This window comes from Microcebus murinus, chromosome 16 (genome assembly GCF_040939455.1).
Source record: "Microcebus murinus isolate Inina chromosome 16, M.murinus_Inina_mat1.0, whole genome shotgun sequence".
In the NCBI taxonomy this organism is placed as follows: Eukaryota; Metazoa; Chordata; class Mammalia; order Primates; family Cheirogaleidae; genus Microcebus; species Microcebus murinus.
In genome coordinates this window covers 68,620,127-68,638,346 of record NC_134119.1, presented here as the reverse complement: position 1 = coordinate 68,638,346, position 18,220 = coordinate 68,620,127, and the positions used below count along the sequence as shown (strand labels likewise).

The 18,220-nt window shown below is 54.6% G+C and overlaps 2 protein-coding genes across 4 annotated transcripts in view; both read right to left on the bottom strand.

Moving 5' to 3' along the window:
• LOC105865533 (DNA polymerase delta 1, catalytic subunit) overlaps positions 1–9,846 on the bottom strand; it is a 29,816-nt gene extending 19,970 nt beyond the window's left edge. For both annotated transcript variants that reach the window (XM_075993245.1, XM_075993244.1), the window contains exons 1-3: positions 9,748–9,846; positions 2,727–2,929; positions 2,327–2,440 (exon numbers count right to left, since the gene is read on the bottom strand). In XM_075993245.1, coding sequence (XP_075849360.1) covers positions 2,327–2,440; positions 2,727–2,928 — 316 coding nt within the window. In that variant the 5' untranslated portion in view covers position 2,929; positions 9,748–9,846. The remainder of the gene's footprint in view (positions 1–2,326; positions 2,441–2,726; positions 2,930–9,747) is intronic.
• Positions 9,847–11,129: 1,283 nt separating this feature from the next.
• Positions 11,130–17,665, bottom strand: NR1H2 (nuclear receptor subfamily 1 group H member 2). 2 transcript variants are annotated; one of them, XM_012754167.3, is made up of 10 exons: positions 17,524–17,665; positions 17,291–17,424; positions 16,619–16,680; positions 16,400–16,531; positions 15,790–16,080; positions 15,436–15,707; positions 15,052–15,231; positions 14,311–14,410; positions 12,032–12,240; positions 11,130–11,709 (listed from the first exon to the last, which is right to left on the bottom strand). In XM_012754167.3, the coding sequence occupies exons 3-10, from the start codon at positions 16,659–16,661 to the stop codon at positions 11,563–11,565; spliced, it is 1,374 nt and encodes a 457-aa protein (XP_012609621.2). In that variant the 5' UTR covers positions 16,662–16,680; positions 17,291–17,424; positions 17,524–17,665; the 3' UTR covers positions 11,130–11,562. The 2 variants fall into 2 exon arrangements, with proteins under 2 accessions (XP_012609621.2, XP_075849358.1); XM_075993243.1 differs by having other exon boundaries at positions 17,528–17,665.
• Between the last annotated feature and the right edge of the window lie 555 nt (positions 17,666–18,220).

Sequence of the window (18,220 nt, the reverse complement as noted above, 5' to 3'; positions counted from 1 at the left end):
GGGCTCGAAACCCACAGCCCCTGGCCTGGCTGCGGTGTTCACTGTAGGTGTCATACTCCTCCCTGGTCCCTGCTCGCACCCTTGTCCTCCTAAGCCACCACCCCACAGGGCAGCCAGATGCCGACCTCCTTCCGTTTATTACAACATCAAAAAAATTCCTGCAAAAAGTCAAATCGGCTTTTGGTGTGTATGCCCACCGTTAGGAACTTTAATGCATGCAGAGGTCCAGGCAACCGCCACCAAAACTGGGGTGCAAACAGTCCCATCGCCCCAAGCACCTCCCTAGAGCGGCCCTCTGTGATCGCCACCCCTGGCACCCGCTGATCTTGTTCTCTGTCACCGAGGTTTTTTGTCTTCTCAAGACTGTCCACACAAACAGAATCATCCAGAACGTAACCTTTCAAGCCTGGCTTCTTTCACTCAGCCTGGCGGCTTTGAGAGTCACCGGCATCACTGCCTGTGTCACAGTCCGTTCCTCTTTACTGTGGGGCAGTGTCACACGCTGCAGACGAACCGCAGTTTGTTTTATCTGTTCGCCCGCTGCGGGACACCTGGGTCGTTCCCAGTTTCGGTGCTTATAAAGAGAGCTGCCGTTAACACCCGCATACAAGGTTTGTTTGAACCTAAGCTGTTGTTCTGCTAGGAGTGGAATTGCCAGTCCTATGGTAAAAGCAGGTTTCAAACTCTAAGAAACCATCAGCAGGCTGTGCGTGGTGGCACACACCTGTAATCCCAGCACTTCAGGAGGCTGAGGCAGGAGGATTGCTTGAGGTCAGGAGTTCCAGACCAGCTTAGACAACACAGCAAGATTCTAACTCTACAAAAAGTAGAAAAATTGGCCAGACGTGGTGGTGCATGCCTGCACTCCTAGCCACTCGGGAGGCTGAGGCAGGAGGATCGCTGAGCCCAGGAGTTCAGGGCTGCAGTGAACTATGGTCGTACCTCTGCACTCCAGCCTGGGTGACATAGTAAGACCTTGTCTTAATAAAAAAAAAAAAAAAGGTTGGGCATGGTGGCTCACGCCTATAATCCTAGCACTCTGGAAGGCCGAGGCGGGCAGATCGTTTGAGCTCAGGAGTTGGAGACCAGCCTGAGCAAGAGCGAGACCCCGTCTCTACTAAAAAATAGAAAGAAATTAGCTGTGTAGTTGTGCAGCTAATTTCTTTCTACTAGAAAGGCATGGTGGTGCATGCTTGTAGTCCCAGCTACTCGGGAGGCTGAGGCAGGAGGATCGCTGGAGCCCAGGAGTTTGAGGTTGCTGTGAGCTAGGCTGACGCCACGGCACTCTAGCCGGGCAACAGAGCAAGACTTTGTTTCAAAAAAAAAAACACAACTACAAAGCTGTCCTCCAGAGTGGCCACGCCATGTCACTCTCCCACCAGCAGCGTCCGAGCGTCCCAGTTGCTCTGTGTCCTCACGGGCAGTTGGTATTGTCAGTCTATCTGTCCTCTTGGGCGAACCATCTGTGCAAGTCTTTAGTCCATGTTGAACCGGGGTGTTTGTTTTCCCGCTGTGGAGATCCGCGTGGTCTTTACCTATTCACGACACCAGCACTCGGTCGCTGTGTGTCTTGTCTTCTCATTCTCCGCAGAGAGCCCCGTCCACAGCTGGGGTCGCTCCCACACCAAGCACTCACCAGCTCGCTTGGGACGGAAGCCTGGAGGGCTCCTCGAGGTGCTTGCCTGGGCCCTCAAGACCTCAGTGACCGCCCTGCCTCCGTCTGCACCCCTCGCCCCTACTCCCGCCACACTGGTCTCCTCCTTGCTGTTTCTTAAACATCTCAGACATGTCCCTCCTCAGGACCCTTGTCAGGAACCCCTCTTTCCCAGACATCCCCACGGCTCCCAGTCACCCCCTCCCAGGCCTTCCCCGACCTCCGAGATACAGGCCGGTACCCTCCACGTGCTTTACCTTCCTCCATAACCCTCACCGCCGCCTGGCATTACAGGTCCCTGTTTATTCTCTTTCCTTCCAGAATGTGAGCCTAGAGGGCAGGGACCTTCCTGCCTGCAACAGGCCCTGGCTCAACATAGATGCTTGGAAATCGCTAACTACATGGAAGAATGAATGAACGAGCGAATGGATGGATGAATGTAAAAACATATGTCTCTCTTCTCTGCAACGAGCCAGCTCTTCTCACCTTCAGGCATCAGCTGAAAGATGCTCACCACCTCCAGGAAGCCTTCCTGGACCCCCACCCTTCCTCTCACAGCCCTGGTCACTGGGGTGGGACCGCCTGTGTCCATCTCCTCCTGAGGACTGTGACCACCAGAGGGGCAGAGCCCAGGGCCACTTCCCCCACCCTGCCTCTACCCCCCAAACTCACCCACGTAATGGTCGATCTCCAACTGTTGGAAGATGAGGGGCTCTTCCTGGGGGTCCAGGGGCGGTGGGGTGGGCCGAAGCCAGCGGGGATCTACGGCTGACGGGGAGAACTGCCCTGGTGGGGAGGGAAGGAAGAGCGGCTGTGTGGAGTCATGGTCCTGCCTTAGAAATAATAACCCCTGGGACCCGATGTGCAATTATCAAAGGAGGCAGGTGGAGGTGGTGTCCCTGTCAAGCAGGAAACTCGGGAGAGAATGGGGGTCAAAGGTCAGCCCTATGCAGGACTCTTAAGTGTGCCAAATGGGGGTCATGGGTCAGACTTGTGGCTGACTCTCGTCCAGAGGCAAGACCAAGTGTGACGGGGACAGGGGCACAGCAGGGGCTCCCACTCCAAGTCCCACCATCTGCGGCCCCTTCCAGGGCCGACTGCAGCTCCTCCTCTTCCTGTTCCTGCAGCCTGTGCTCCGCCTCCATCTCCTCCATCAGCGCCAGCTCCTCCTCAAACGAAGACGGCTGGCTTGGCTCGTCCTCGTCCCAGAGGCCCCCGCGGGCCCGCTTTGGGGGCACCCCAGGCCCTGGGCCTGGCCGCCGCTTGCCATCCATCCTGCCGGGCAAGTTGGGGCTTGGTGGGAGTTCTGACCAGAGACACCCCTTTCCCTGCCTTCTCCACGGCCTCCCATGCACCCACCAGGACTGTGAGCCTTTCAATACTCCGGAGTGGCTGCAGGGTAACGCAGCTCTCCACCCCGCAGGCTAAGGGGTGGGTGGCCCGTTCCAGACGCTCAACTGTTGGCCCGTACAGTCACACCCCATTCTCCTTCCCACCTCCGCTTAGCCCTTTCCTCGCGTGCTCAAGCCCCACGTCCTTCTCCCTCGGCCCTCATCCCCTTCCCTGCACACCCGCCACCCTCTCTCTCCATCGGACTTGGTCCTTAGCACATCTCTTTCATTCCCATGAACCCCTGTCCGGAACACTGGCGCCTATGCACCCCCCCCTCGCCTGGCCTTCATTCAGTGAGCAGCTGGGGGCACCAGCTTCGGGCCAGTCGCTGTGGCACGTGGCAGGGTGGGCCCTGAAACACGAGTCTGGTCAGTTTCCTTCCCAGCTCCAAACACTTCCAAGGCTCCCCATGGCCTTAAAAATCCTTTTTACTTTGAAATAATTTCAAACTCTTAGAACTTCTGTACATCCTTCCTGCAGACTGCCCCATCATCAGTACGTGGCAACATTTGCTCCACAACCTTCCAGAGCAAAGCTGCCCACCCATCTTGCACACCTGCCTGTGTCTGAACAGTTAAGTGGAGAAATCAACTTGGATCTTTCTTGGGCCACAGAGTTTTGGTGGCCCAGACAGCAGCTTAGTCTGGGCCTTAACAAATACCTGCACTGAAAAACTCTGACCTGATACGTTTCCCCAAATGTTCAGACATGCTATACCATGAATACTACTCAATATCAAAAAGGAGTCAGCTACAGATACACACCCAACATGGATGAATCTCAAAAACAAGCTGTACAAAAGAGGCCAGACACAAAAAAGTATACATTAGGGGAATGGAGAGTGACTGCTTAATGAGGATGGGGTTTTCTTTTTGGGGTGATGATGGTTACATAATATTATGAATGTACCAAATGCCACTGAATTGTTTGCTTTAAAATGATTAATTTCATCTTGGTAAAAAAAAAAACAACAACAGTATGCATTGTATGATGCCATTTATACAAAGTTGTACAACTGACAAAACTCATCTGTGGTGCTAGAAGTTGGATTAGTGGCTGCTTCTGGGACGGGAGCAACTGAGTGAGAAGGGGCAGGAGGGAGGACTGCACACCTGGCGCCTGCGTATTACATTAAATGTAAGTTACGCCTCAATTAAAAACATAAAACTTTGGAGGTTGTGATTCTACATCTAAGGATTCATGCTACAGATATGCTATCACACATGAAAAACTGTGTTTACGAGGTTATTTCCGGCAGCATTGTTTGAAATCCCAAAAGACTGGAAACCACCTAAATGTCCTCCCCTAGGGGATTGTTCAAATACGTTAAGGCCGTTCAATGGAATATTATGCAGCTGTATAAAGGAATGAGGAAGCTCTTTGTGTGCTGATATGGAAGGCTCTCAAGAGAGGCATTGTTTAGTAACAAAAGCAAGGTGCAGAATGGTACACTGAGAATTTTATCATTTGTGTTGGAAAAAAAAAAAAAAACATGTCTAAGAAAACATTTACCCTGATTCTAGTCACTAGGAAACAGTCAAACAAATCCAAAGTGAAGGGTGACAACTTCTGGTCTAGAATCTTTAAAGCTGTTGATGGCATGAAAGAAAAAGAAAGGCCAGGCGCAGTAGCTCACGCCTGTAATCCTAGCACTCTAGGAGGCCGAGGCAGGCAGATTATTTGAGCTCAGGAGTTCGAGACCAGACTAAGCAAGAGCGAGACCCCCATCTCTACTAAAATAGAAAGAAATTAGCTGAACAACTAAAAATATACACAGAAAAAATTAGCCAGGCATGATGGCACATGACTGTAGTCCCAACTGCTTGGGAGGCTGAGGCAGGAGGATCGCTTGAGCCCAGGAGTTTGAGGTTGCTGTGAGCTAGGCTGACACCATGGCACTCTAGCCTGGGCAACAGAGTGAGACTCTGTCTCAAAAAAAAATGAAAGAAAAAGAAAAAGTCATCATAACTAAATGTGTATGATCCTAGACTGGAACTTGGATTAAAAAAAACAAAATCAGCTCTGAAGAATATTACAGGGAGAACCAGGCAGAGCTAAATAAGGATTGTCTATTTGATAATAGTATTATCTCACCTTAAATTGCTTGATTATGATAATTATATACTTTATGTAGGCAGATGTCTTGTTCTTAAGAAATACCTGCTGGAGTTTTTGGAGGTGAAGTATCAATGATGACCACAACTTTCAAATAGTTCAGCCAATAAAGGGGAAAAAAAAGGTGCATGTGTATGTGTGCTTAGATGAAACAAATGAAGTGTCATGCTAATGACCAGTAAATCTCGGCAAAGGTATGTGGCAGTTCACTGTGCTTGTAACTTCTCTGCAGGTTTGAAACTTTTCAACATAAGTTGAGGGGAAATACATAAAATAAAATTAGTAACATTTTTACAAGGTGGGTGGGAGAATATGTATAAATATATTTGCCTTGGGCCAGGCGTGGTGGCTCATGCCTGTAATCCTAGCACTCTGGGAGGCCGAGGCGGGCGGATTGCTCAAGGTCAGGAGTTCAAAACCAGCCTGAACGAGACCCCGTCTCTACCAAAAATAGAAATAAATTAATTGACCAACTAAAAATATATATACAAAAAATTAGCCGGGCATGGTGGCACATGCCTGTAGTCCCAGCTACTCGGGAGGCTGAGGCAGTAGGATCGCTGAGCCCCGGAGATAGAGGTTGCTGTGAGCCAGGCTGATGCCACGGCACTGACTCAAGCCTGGGCAACAAAGTGAGACTCTGTCTCAAAAAAATAAATAAATAAATAATATATATATATATATATATATATATATATATATTTGCCTTTTTTTTTCTAGGAGAGATAAGAAACTGGTGACACTGGTTTCCGGGGGTACAGGTGGGAAGACTTCATTTGGTCACAGCTTTATTGAGATATAATTCACATACTACACAATTCACCCATTTAAGGTATATATATATAGTTCAATGATTTTTAGTGTATGCAGAGTTACGCAACCAGCACAATTAATTTTAGAACTCTTTCATCACCCCAAAAAGAAAGCCCATATCCTTTAGCTATCACCCCCCCCCCCCATTCAGCCCATCTGCCCCTCACCCCTGGCAACCACTTATCTTACTTCCTGTCTCCATGGATTTGCCTATTCTGGGCCTTTCCTATAAATGGGATCTTAGAATATGTGGCCTTTTTGTGTCTGGCTTCTTTCACTTAATGTGTTCAGGGTTCATTGTGCTGTAGCATGTATCTGTGCTTCATTCCTTTTTAGGCCTGAATTTTTTTTTTTTGAGACAGAGTCTCCCTTGTGCCCCTAGCTAGAATGCAGTGACCTCATCATAGTCCACAGCAACCTCAAACACCTGGGCTCAAGCAATCCTCCTGCCTTAGCCTCCAAGTAGTTGGGACTACAGGCATGTGCCACTGCACCTGGCTAATTTTTTTTCTATTTTTAGTAGAGACAGGGTCTCGCTCTTCCTCAGGCTCATCTCAAACTCCTGATCTCAAAGTGATCCTTCCGCCTAGGCCTCCCAGAGAGCCAGCATTGCAGGTGTGAGCCACCGCGCCTGGCTTATGCCTATTTTTTCATTTATGGCTAGGATACATTTTGTTTATACATCCACCAGCTGATGAGCATCGGAGCTGTTTCCACCTTTTGGCTATCATGAACAGTGCTGCTCTGAACACATGTGCACAAGGAAGACTTAACTGCCTCTCCTCCCGTGCCTTCTGGATGCGAACCACATAATGCATGACTTATCCCACAGGACGAAAGAGGCTCAGTGGCCCATGCTCCAGCCGTGCAGATAGCCAGAGAGACACGGGGAGTTGCAACCTTGGGGAGAGACCCTGGCAGGGCAGAGGAAGCTGAGGGGCTTATAGGAGCCCAGAGTCATTGCCAGACCTGGCTTGGAGTGAGGGAGGCAGGAAGGGGGCCGACTGTTGCCCTTGGTCACTTGGCTGTAGTGACAGTGTGTGTGGGGGTGTCACTGGGAGCACAATCCAGACTCCTACCTCAGGACCTTTGCAAGGGCTTGCTCACAGCCCTGATGCTCTTCCCCAGTTGTCCCTGTGGTTCCCTCCCACCCCTCCTCAGGTCTTTGCTCAAATGCCACTTTCTCAGTGAGGCCTGTTTAAAAGTACAGCACCACTGCCCCTTCTGGGCACTCGCTAACCCCATTTCCTGCTTTATTTTTTTTTGATGGCACTTAACCCTGTCTGGTGCACTGTATTCGTTCTCACAGTTCTCAAAGTGTGGTCCTCTAGAGGTGAAGCCCGACAATCGCTGTTGGAGAAAGACCTGGAAGGTTCTAGTGCCACTCAAGTCTGAGAACCAGTGCTTGTTAATCTTGTTTGCTGTCTGTCCCACTACTAGAATGGGAGCTTCACAAGAGCAGGGGTTTTGTATTCTGTTTCCTGCTATATCTCGTGCCCCTAGGAGAACTCCTGGAAAAGAGTAGGTACTCATAAAACATTTTTTTTTTTTTTTTTTAGTGCTTTCATAGCTGAGCTACATAAAACATTTTTTGAATGAAGAATGAATAAAGGGACTCAAGGAACGCTCACACCACTCTCCGAGGTCGGTGCTGCTACTACCTCATTTTATAATGGCTGTAACTGAGGCCCAGAGAGGTGAAGCTACCTGTCCAAGGTGGCACAGCTAGCCCAATGGCACAGAGCCAGGTTCAAACTCAGGCAGACTGGCTCCAGAGCCACTGTTAAGTGGCGCGCCATACTGCCGGCCTCTGTGGGCCAGGCCTGTGACAGGGGAGACACAGCAACGACCTGCCCTTTGCCCAGTGGGGGAGACAGCCTGGAAGATGGATCGTCTACTGTTCGCAGCTGTGTCCTGGCTCACACACATCTGCTAGGAGATGATTAAATGGTTACAAATGTGACTATTCACTTTTGCCCCAAGAAAACATCCTCACACTTTGGCCTTGTCCCTCCCCTGGCCTTTCTGACTGCTGATGTCCTTGGACTGTGTGGGTGTGTGTCTGCCTCGCTCACCAGCCAGGGACCTCTGGAAGGCAGAGCAAGGCCTGTCTCTTCTCTGGGTCCCCAGCATCACCCAGCAGGGTGCCTGGCCACTTCAAGGCATGTGAGTTTAAACTCCCTCCAGGTAGCACCAACTCTGGCGCATCCGCCCTGAGCCCCAGGTTCTTCCCTCAGCTCTAAAGACTAGTGCTGCCTCTCATAGCTCACAGCACCTGGATCCAAAGCTCCTGTGCTTTCCTCAACCAAACTGGATCAGCACTGGCTCCCCAGGGCCCAGCAAAAAGGGCTGCCTGCCACAAGAGCAACTTAAGAGAAGGAAGAGCATTTCAGGAGGAGGGGAAGCCATGGCGAAGGCCTTGAGTAGGAAAGGAACCTCTCTAAGGTTCCCTTAAAGAGACCTGGGTGGGGGAAGTGCAGGAAGGAGGAGGAGAGACAAGGGACAACAGGTTCCCAGAGTAGGCAGGACTGAGGCTGAGGCACTGACATCACCCTGTCCCCTCCTGTGCTCCCCTCTAAACCCTGCCTGTTCATTCCCCCATGTAAGCTCTGCCTTCAGTGCCGCCCCCAAACCTGCTTCTTCCTCACCTTTCGCCATCTGGCCTGTTGCTCAAACCACAAACCCAGGAGTCTTCCTGGGCTCCTCTTCCCCTCACCCGCAGGCCCAGTCTGCCAGCCAGTCCTGCTGGTCCCAGCCCCAAAGACAGCCTGAGCCTGATGGATTCTCTCCACCTGCACAGCACAGGCAGAGCCACCCACCGCCGACTCTCGCCTCCTAACTGGTCTCCCTCCTTCCATTCCTACTCCTGCTGCAATCCAATCTCCCCTCAGCGGCCAGTGAGATTTTCAAAATACTGGGCAGATCACATTGCTCCCATGCTCAAACCCTCCCAGGCTCTCTGAACCCAGAATAAAGGCCAAATCCCACACCAAGGTTTACAAGGCCCTATGGGATCTGGTCCCCCACCAGGACTCTGACTTCATCTGCATTTCTCTCTTGTCCCCTTGGTTCCAGTCACAAATATGCCAAGTTCCTTCCTACCTCAGGGCCTTTGCACTTGAGGGTCCCTCTGCCCAGATCTTTCCTTACAGGGCTGACTTCCCCTGTAAGGGGCATCAGGGCATCACTTCCCCAGGGAGGCCGATTCCTGATCTCTCCAGCCAAAGAAGCAGGCTGCCCCTTGGTCATGATCACGTTACCCTGTCTTACTTCGCTTCGGACAACATATCACAGCCTGAGAGCATTGCGTTAGTATTACCATTACTTATTACTCGTCTTTCTCTGTCTTCCCCTGGGGCTGGGACCCTCTCTGACTTGTTCCTGCTGCAGTTCCTGTTTCTACAACAGTGCTAGTCACAGACTGATCAACAAGTATCTAGCGAATAAGCGGTGACACCAAGCGGCACGTGCACCATTCAGTCCCGCAAGGCCTCCCAGGCCCCGTGGCGCCCCGGAGTGCCCGCGCCCAGCGCATGCGCCCCCTGCCCGCCGAGGAGGCCCCGGGCCCGTCCTTTCCCCGCGTGTCTCCCGCGCACTCGCCCGGAGACCCCTGGCGCGGCCCCTCTTCTGCGCGCCCCCGGGCCCAGGGGATCCCGGCTGCCGCCACGGCCTCGCGACCCTCGCAACCCTCTCTCAGGCCTACGTGCCCGTCTCCGCAAGGCCCCTTCCCCGACCGGCCGAATCCCCCCAGTCCCCCTTCCTCCTCTACTCACCCGCTTCAAAACAGCGTTTCCCGCCACACGCTACGCCGCCGTGACCCCTGACTCCGGCGCGCGCAAGCCCAGTGCCGCCGCGCGCCGGGCCGGGCCACGCCCCCTGCCGCCCAAGTGCAGGCGAGGCCACGCCCCAACCTGGCCGCAGGCCACGCCCCGTTCGGGCAACAGGCTGGGCGGCCACGCCCCCTGCGCTCAATTTGGGAAGTGGCGTCTCTCCCGAGCTGATAACTTATCACTAACCCCGCCTCCTCGTGACGTACAGGCCAAGGCCACGCCCCTCCTCGTAGCGGCGTTCGTGGCCCGGCTTGCCCCGCGCGCAGCGGGCCTGGCCTCCCGCCCTGGGCGCTGCGCTCGCACCCGCCACCTCCTTCCCCAGTGTGCGCCCCGAAGACCACCTGAGCGCTGCCCACCAGTTGGCCGGTGGACCGACGCCCGGCCTCCCGGCAGAGGCTGGCCGACACCTGGTCGGGTCCTGCTCTGATTTGTTATCCTGTCTCCTCAGTTTCTCCATCTGTAAACTAGACTCAGCGCACGGGGGACGGACACCTGTGGGGCATCCAGTACTCTACTTGGAATAGGATGACCGTTTTTTTAACTTCTCATTTCCGCCATCCTAACCCCCGCCCCAAATAATTTACCTTTCAGTACCCAGCCCATCCCTCCGCGCAACACCCTCTTCGCCCTTGACCCTGCTGTCCATCGGACTCGTTTATGCATCATCCATCAGGGCCTGGCCTGGGGGAGGAGGAGCTGGAAGAACTTCGTGACTTCCCCTACTCTGAACTCACCAGGACCTCTCACCTTCCAGGGTTAGCATGGAGGTCCCGCAACATGGAGGCCCAGCGCTCCTTGGCTTTTCTGTTTTAGGTCCCAGCAAAGACATCTCCTTTGTGACAGCTTGCCTCACTTCCCCTGGCTCTCTCACTGCATGTGCTGCCATTAAAGCCCCGTTCCCTTCTGCTCTGTCCCCATGTATTCCCCCATGTCTGGTAGGAAGGTCTTTATCTCGATGACTGATGCTTTCAGTGCCCAAAATTGTTTGACGTAGTAAATGCGGCAGGTACATTCGTTGGATGCATGATGTCTGCCTCTGAACGGCCAACAATGCCTCCCGCAAGAGGCCTCGGCAGACACTTGTTGACTGGACAAAATGCCACACAAATCCTGTTTATCCTTGAAGAGCAGGTTCTGATTCACCTCGTCTAGGGAGGTGACCCTGTCGGGTCCCTGTCCTGGACCCCCACAGCAGCCAGAGCACAGGACCATCCGGGCCACCCCCCACCAGCCTCAGAAGGCCCCAAGTCGCACCTACTGAATCAGGTTCAGGGCCATGTCAATGAAGACCATCCCCTCTCCATTTCTTGCACTTTGGCTCAGGGTCAGCTTGTATTCATATTTTATTTTCCTGTTTTTGTTTTGTTTTTAGTTTTTATTAAATAAAAGGAGCAGAGGAAGAGGAGGACCTATGGTCTCTCAGGCTGTGGGGGAGAGCCATGGGCCCTCCCCTCCCTCTGTTCAAGGTGCATTGCATGGTTGGCTTGAGGTGTAAGCTGGGTGAGGAGAGTTGCTGGGAAGGGCCAAAGGTCAGGACCTGTGACCCCTTCCACACCTTCTGGAAGACTCCGTGGGTAGGGAGGAAGCCTTGTGGGCCCTGACTGGGGCTCATCCCAGGGCTGAGGACTGGCAAGGCCAGGAGCAAGGTGGGACTGCAGGCCTGGCCTGGGGTCCCTTGCCACCCAGGAGGAAGGGGGGTGACAGCGTCATTTGTTAGAGGGTGTTCAGGCAAGGCTGTGGAGCTGGATGGCCAGCCCCTCACTCGTGGACGTCCCAGATCTCAGATAGCAGAGGTGGCAGTTTCTTGTCCTGGAGCCGCAGGGCAAAGACCTGCTCCGAGTGGACAGAACTCAATGTGCGCAGGCTCACGAGCTTCATCAGCATGCGTGGGAAGCGCAGCTGGTCCTGCGGGTGGACAGGAGGGAGGTGGGCGCTGGCCGAGCCCCTGTCCTGCAAGGCCCTGGTCAGCCCACCTGAACTGAAAGGAGGGCCTCCCTCCCCAGGCGGACTGGCAGAGTTGGCACAGGGAGCATCTGGGCAGGGAGGGGGCCTGCCCGGGTGCCTGCGCTCGGCCTGACTCCTCAGGACAGACCCAGCCTAAGACTGACACACGTGGGCCTGGACACCCTGACGCTACCCGGGCCTCAGGACTGGGTCTGCTTTGCCCAGAGGGCTGCAAAGGCTGTGGCAGGAGCAGCCAGGCTCTGGGTGGCTCAGGCCCCGGTACCTGCGGCCTTTTGATGCGCGTGTAGGAGAGCAGCGCCTCCACGTAGGGCTGCTGCAGGGCCTCGACGCGGCTTGGCTCCTGCACGTTGGGCCGGTCTGCTGAGAAGATGTTGATGGCGATGAGGAGTGCGTACTCGGCGTCATCCAGGCCCAGCCGCCGCATGGCTCTGGAGAACTCGAAGATGGGGTTGATGAACTCCACCTGCAGGCCTGCAGGGCGAGGCAGCCATGACTCCCTGGGCTGAAACCTGCCCAAGCCCTGGCCCCTGGCCCCACCCACAGTCAGTGGGGTGAGGAAAAGAGCAGTAATTACAGCATTCTCATCATTTCTGCTCACCTCTGGGCCCAGTGCCTGTGAGAATGCCTGGCACGCAGTAGGTGTGCCACAAGCCTTGCCTAAGTGACAGAACGCATAACGAGGGCCAACATCTATGCAGTGTTGTCTATCCTATCACCACCCTCACTGCCTGCCTGGGTGGTGGCTGCAGCTCCTCCCTAGTTTCCCAGGATCCATCCTTGTCATGATGGCCGAGAAAACTTGTTAAAAGCTAGCTCACGTCGTGTCAGTCCCTGTGATGGCTTCCATTGCTTCTAGGGTAAAGCTCAAACTCATTCCCAAGACTGCCTCTTTCATTCATTCAGCAAACTTTACCGAGCACCTACTATGTGCCAGGCCCAAGGCAGAGCTGTTCAGAAGACAAAGTCCCTGCTCTTACAGAACTTACATTCGAGGGTCGAGGGGCCGGATGACAAACACATCAGTAAAATACCCAGCCTGTCAGATGGTGATGAGTTCTATGGAGCAAGATAACGCAGGGAAGGGTATCCTAGATTGCCGAGAATCATGTTCACACTTTACACAAGGTGGGCAGGGAAGCCCTCGCTGTAGGGTGACATCTGAGCAACGACCAACCCGAAGGAAGGGAGTAATGGAGTTACAAGGCTCTGTGAATGTTCCGAATAGGGTGACAACCATCTGTTCTGCCTGGGACTGGACTGGGGTGGACTCCTGGGCCACAAGACTTTCAGTGGTAAAGCTGGGAGGGTCCTGGGCAAACCAGGACCAGTCGGTCACCCTGGTTCTGGGCAGAGGGACCAGCAAGTACAAAGGCCCTCTGGCTGAAGCAAGCTTGGCAGGTTGAGATAAGAGCCAAGAGGCCAGTGTGGCTTCGGGAGGGTGAATAAGGAGGAGAGGACAAGAGCTGGGGGTACAGAGGGAACAAGGAACAGACCCTAAAGGGCTCTGTGGGCCACAGGGAGGACTTTGGCTCTCGTAGGATGGAAGCTGGGGAGGGTCCTGAGCAGAGGAGGGATGTGAGCTGACTTGGGTGCCGAGCTGGCAGAATCCTTCTGACTACCATGTGAGCACACACATCAGGCAGAGGGGGAGGCAGGAAGCTCAGTGAGGGGCCCTGTAATGTCCCAGTGAGAGATGACTGACGCCTGGCTTGGGGCAGTTGCAAAGGATGGGTGGGAAGTGGTGGGATTCCTGACCTCCTCTCCAGTCCCATCTCCCTGTGCTCTGGCTGCTTGGACTTCCTTGTAGTTCCTCAAAACCCTCTGGCTTTCCCTCTACCTCAGGGCCTTTGCACATGCTGGTATCCCTACCAGAAACTCTCTTCCCTCCAGTCCTGCCCTGCTAAGGTCACACTAAAAAGGTTACTGGGGCCATTATGGGTGGTGGGAGGGCAAAGATTACAGGAAGGGAAGACGACCAGTGGATGTCTGGGATACAGAGAGGGAAATGGTGGGAGAGGGTGGGACTTACTGAGAAAGCCCGAAGGATGGGGGAGCCAGGCCTTTCTGCATGCTCTATGGTGGGTCCCCACCCCCTTTTCATTGGTGATGCCTCTTACCCACTCCCTAGGGCTCACGTCACCTGTACTTCTTACACAAGGCCAGGTGACATCCCCAGGTAAGTACTCTTGGAAGGCAGGAGGCAGTGCTGCCATATACAGCTGGGCGGGTTGTACACTTGCCCAATGAAATGAGATCCAGCCTGCCTCACTCCGGTGGGGACAGGTTGGGTGGCAGGGGGTGGGGGTGCTTCTTCCTAACTCATCTGCCCGATGTGACAGCAGAGACCCCCGCTACGTCCTCTGTACAGAGCTGGTGCTGAATAAATGTACTCTTATTCTTGCTCTCAGGTTGGTTCAACCCTCACCCCCACTTTGGAGATAAAGAAACAGAAGATCAGACAGGGATGACATGGCCTGAGGCCTCCCAGCCAGCCAGGGCGCCAACCCTCGCCCTGACCCCCTCGCCCACCCTTGGCCCTACCTGCACGGTGGAAGTCGTCCTTGCTGTAGGTGAAGTCCTTCAGGAAGGTGATACACTCTGTCTCGTGGTTGTAGCGTCTGGCCGTCTCCAGCAGCATGATCTGAAGGATGCAGGTGGAAGGGGCTTGAGGGGGACCCCCGAGACCCTTGCTGCTAGTCCCTCCCCGCCTGGCCCCAATGGGGGTCTGATCTCACCAGGATCAGCCTGCCCCACGCCCTGTTCCCTCAGCCACAGTGCAGTCAGCACGTTGGCCACGCCAACTCTTCCTCCCACCGGCTTCGGCACACACTGCCCACTCCCCAGCTTTAGGACACTCTTTCCCCAAAGGGTTACAAGGCACGAGGGCAAGGAGTTTTATCTGCTTTGTTGTCTGCTGTATACTAGCACTTGGAATGGAGCCTGGCATACAGTAAGTACTCAACATGTTATTTGTTATCCTTGATTCAAATGTCAACTCTTCTGAAAAGGCTTTTTGGCACCTTTTCTCTAAAGTGGCCCCTCGAGGCCAAACCTCAATTGCTCTCAGCCTCAGCCCCTTTTCCCTTTCTCTCCTTGGCTCATGGGAGGCTCTGACTATCTAAGTTTAGTGTTTAGACATTCTCCTGAGGAATGTTATCCCCATGAGGGTGAGGACTGGTCCTGCTCATCACTCTGTTGCCAGCATCCGTCCTGGAGCTATCTCAGGGGTCCTTTGCAGGATGAAGGGAAGGGGGTGCTGAGGACAGGCAGCCAGGCCATTACCTCAATGGTGGACGCCTTCAGGAGGGCGATCTGGTCCTCACGGCCCAGCTGCAGGAAGCCAGGCACCTGCTTGGCAAAGTCCACGATCTCCTGGACTGAGATGATGGCCAGCTCCGTGAAGTGGGCAAACCGTTGCTGGCGGGCGTCTCGGGACTGGGGGTCAGCGCCTAGGGGCCATGGCTGGGACACAGGAGACCAGGGTCACTCCCAAAACTCCACATGTGACCCCAAGTCCACAGGAGCACCTTGAGGCAAAGCCTGCAGCCTGGGAGAGGGACCTCCTCCAAAGCCACTGCCTTCTGTGCCTCATTCCCTCCCACGCCCAGGGCCATGGCCGGGCCAGCTCTATCCTGTCACCCCTCAAGGGTGTGGAAGGGGCAGTACCGTGACTTTGGGCTGGTCAGAGAAGGAGCGTTTGTTGCACTGCAGCTGGGCTGCCACTAACTGCTGGATCATTAGTTCCTGAGCCGCTGTTAACTGGACACTCTCGCCTTCCCCGGAGCCCTGGCCACCTGCCTCGGATCCTCCAGGGCAAGCCCCCGGCCCAGAGGCTGAGCTGCTGCTGCCCCCTGGCCCCACAGGTGACTGCAAGGACTGTTGCTGCTGCTGCTGCTTCAGAATCTTCTTTTTCCGGATCTGTTCTTCAGAGAGGACGCCTGTTGTGGGGACACAGGCCTCAGTGGAGGCCTGGGGCTGGCCAGGAGCCGGGCTGGCACCACCCTGTCCCCCAGCACTCACACTGCTCCCTCATCCCTGCCTCCTTGCACTTGCGCAGCCGGCACAGCTGGCACTTGCGCCGCATGAAAGCGTCCATCTGGCAGGTTCCACCGCCCCGGCAGGCGTAACGCTCAGCCCCGCCTCGGACCACACTGCGCCGGAAGAAGCCCTTGCAACCTTCACAGCTGAGCACGTTGTAGTGGAAGCCCGAGGCCTTGTCCCCGCACACACGGCAAAGCTCGTCACCCAGCATCTTCGGGGCTGGGCCCCTCTTTCGCTTGCGCTCTGGCTCCTCATCCGGGTCTAGGATGACTGGGGTGGTACACAGAGGCCATGAGAGCGAGCCACAGAGAAACAACAGCCAGAGGGACAGACCCACGAGAGGTCCCGAGGCAGAGGATGGAGGAAATGCTCACACCCAGGGAGATCGTAATTCAGAGAGAAATGTATAAATGTCAGTAGATTCCAAAGAACGAACAAAGTTAAGAGGTATCAAGGAGAAATGAAGGAAAAGAATCAACAAGAAAAGGGGTCTCCTGTGTCCCCATCCCCATTTCTTTCTCCCTTCCTAAATTCCTCTCCAAGCCCCACACATCAACTCCCTGACCCCTGACCCTGGGCCCCGTCTCACCCACGATGTAGGCTGAGCCAGACTCATCAGTGCCTGGAACATCAGGGTCTGAACCCCCAGGCCACGGTTCAGGACCCTCCTCCTTAACAGTGGGTGAAGAAGAGGGGGCGCCAGGCTGAGGGGGGCCATTTTCTGGGAGAGGGAGGCAAACAAGAGGGGTACAGTGAGCTTCTCTTGCCAGTGTGTGATAAAGGCTGGGTAGGGAAGAGGGTCACTCACCAGGCAGGGGGGTGTCCAGGGAACTCATGGTGGGGGAGGACATGGTAGGGTCACAGAGCAACCTGCAGAATACAGGAAATTGAGAGCTTTGTGGGGCTAGGAAGGATTTGGTCAGGCCAGTTACAGGTTCTCGTGGGGGTGCCCTGCTTTCTTCCATGTCTCCCAGATTCTTTATTATTGCACAGAGACCCCAGCCCGGGTGCCAGCCCAGTCCTCCTACAAACCCTCCTTACCCTTCTAACAGGGCCCGCCCCCTTCTGCTCCCGGCTAGCCTTCAGGTTGGTCTTAAGCCCCGCCCCTCCTCCAGGACCCGCCCCTTCCAGGTCCCACCCACCTGCTCTCTTCTGGTACAGCCACTTCTCCTCCAATCACACTCTGCCCTCCCGTCCTCCTCCCAACGAGTTTCACGCCCCCTACTCTAAAACTTCACCTCGGCTAGAGGAAGCACCCCTATTTCTCATTCTGACCCCGCCTCCTCCAGTTATGCTCCACCTCCCCTCATTTTCTCCTTGGTCCTGCCCCATCCCTTCATGTCCTTTCCCCACTGCCCCCATCAGTGCCCCCCAACCAACACCTTGCCTCGCCCCATCTGCTCCCCTCTCTCCAAGCCTCGCCCCCATAATCTCGCTCCAGGTCCCACCCCATCTCCTCCCTCAAGCTCCGCCCCCACACCTCGCTCCAGGTCCCGCCCCTCTCCGAGCACCAGTGGGGGGCGGGGCTCATGGCTGCGCGCGGGGGTCTCGTGGGCAGCCTCTCGCGGGGTCTCCTACTCCCGTTGCCCTGGAAACAGCCGGGGGAGTCGCGAGCTACGGAAAGGAGGGAATGGGAGAAGAAGAGTGGGCTCAGTGGAGAACGACGAGAAGCCCTGGGTTCGGCCGCCTGCGTCTCCCCACTCTCGGGCGCACCTGCCTCCGTCCCCTCACTCTGTTTGTCTTCCTCCTTCTCTGTAGCCCCTGACACGCCGCCGCTACTCGAGTCCCCTCAAAAGTAACTTCGCCACTTCTTCCGGCAACCCCGCGCATGCGTCACATCCGGAATGGGGCGGGGAGTGCAAGTTGGCAGACTTCCGGCCCACTTAGCACCCCTGAATCCGCTGCCCCGCTCGAAAGTAATGAGCTCACCGGAAGACCACTTTACCGGGTAGATCCACTGGGGCTCGACAGAAGAGTTCCGGACTCATTTAATCAAAAGTTGGCCTGGACCCGAGCGTGGCCGGTCCCGAACATTCCAGCCCGGTGCTTTGTGGCTTTAGCCCATTCATGTGCTTCTGTGGGCCCGCGGCCAAAGATTTAATCGACATAAATCTCTCCTGCTATAACTGCTTTTTGTACATGGCTGATTTTAAAGCATGGTTGCCCTTTTTGAGTTGTTAGAAAATTTCTGATTGTGGAGGCGCATTTGTTCGGTTTAAATAAGTTAAATTACAAACCTGGATCCAGAAAATAATATTTTTTAAAAACATAACGTGGTCATTGGAAGAATTTAAAAAGTCTAGTCATCCCTACCAAAAAGGTAGAAATAATAACTTTTCAAGAAAAATCAGAATACTTGAACAGGTAAAAGATGAAAATTGTTGCAAAGCCTTTCCCTCGAGGACAGTCA

Coding starts and splice junctions, on each gene's coding strand:
- NR1H2 (XM_012754167.3), bottom strand. CDS start 16,661: ATGTCCTCCCCCACCATGAGTTCCCTGGACACCCCCCTGCCTG. Junction 14,411..15,051: donor TGAAGGCGTCCACCATTGAG/GTAATGGCCTGG, acceptor TGCATCCTTCAG/ATCATGCTGCTGGAGACGGC. Junction 12,241..14,310: donor GGACGACTTCCACCGTGCAG/GTAGGGCCAAGG, acceptor CTCGCCCTGCAG/GCCTGCAGGTGGAGTTCATC.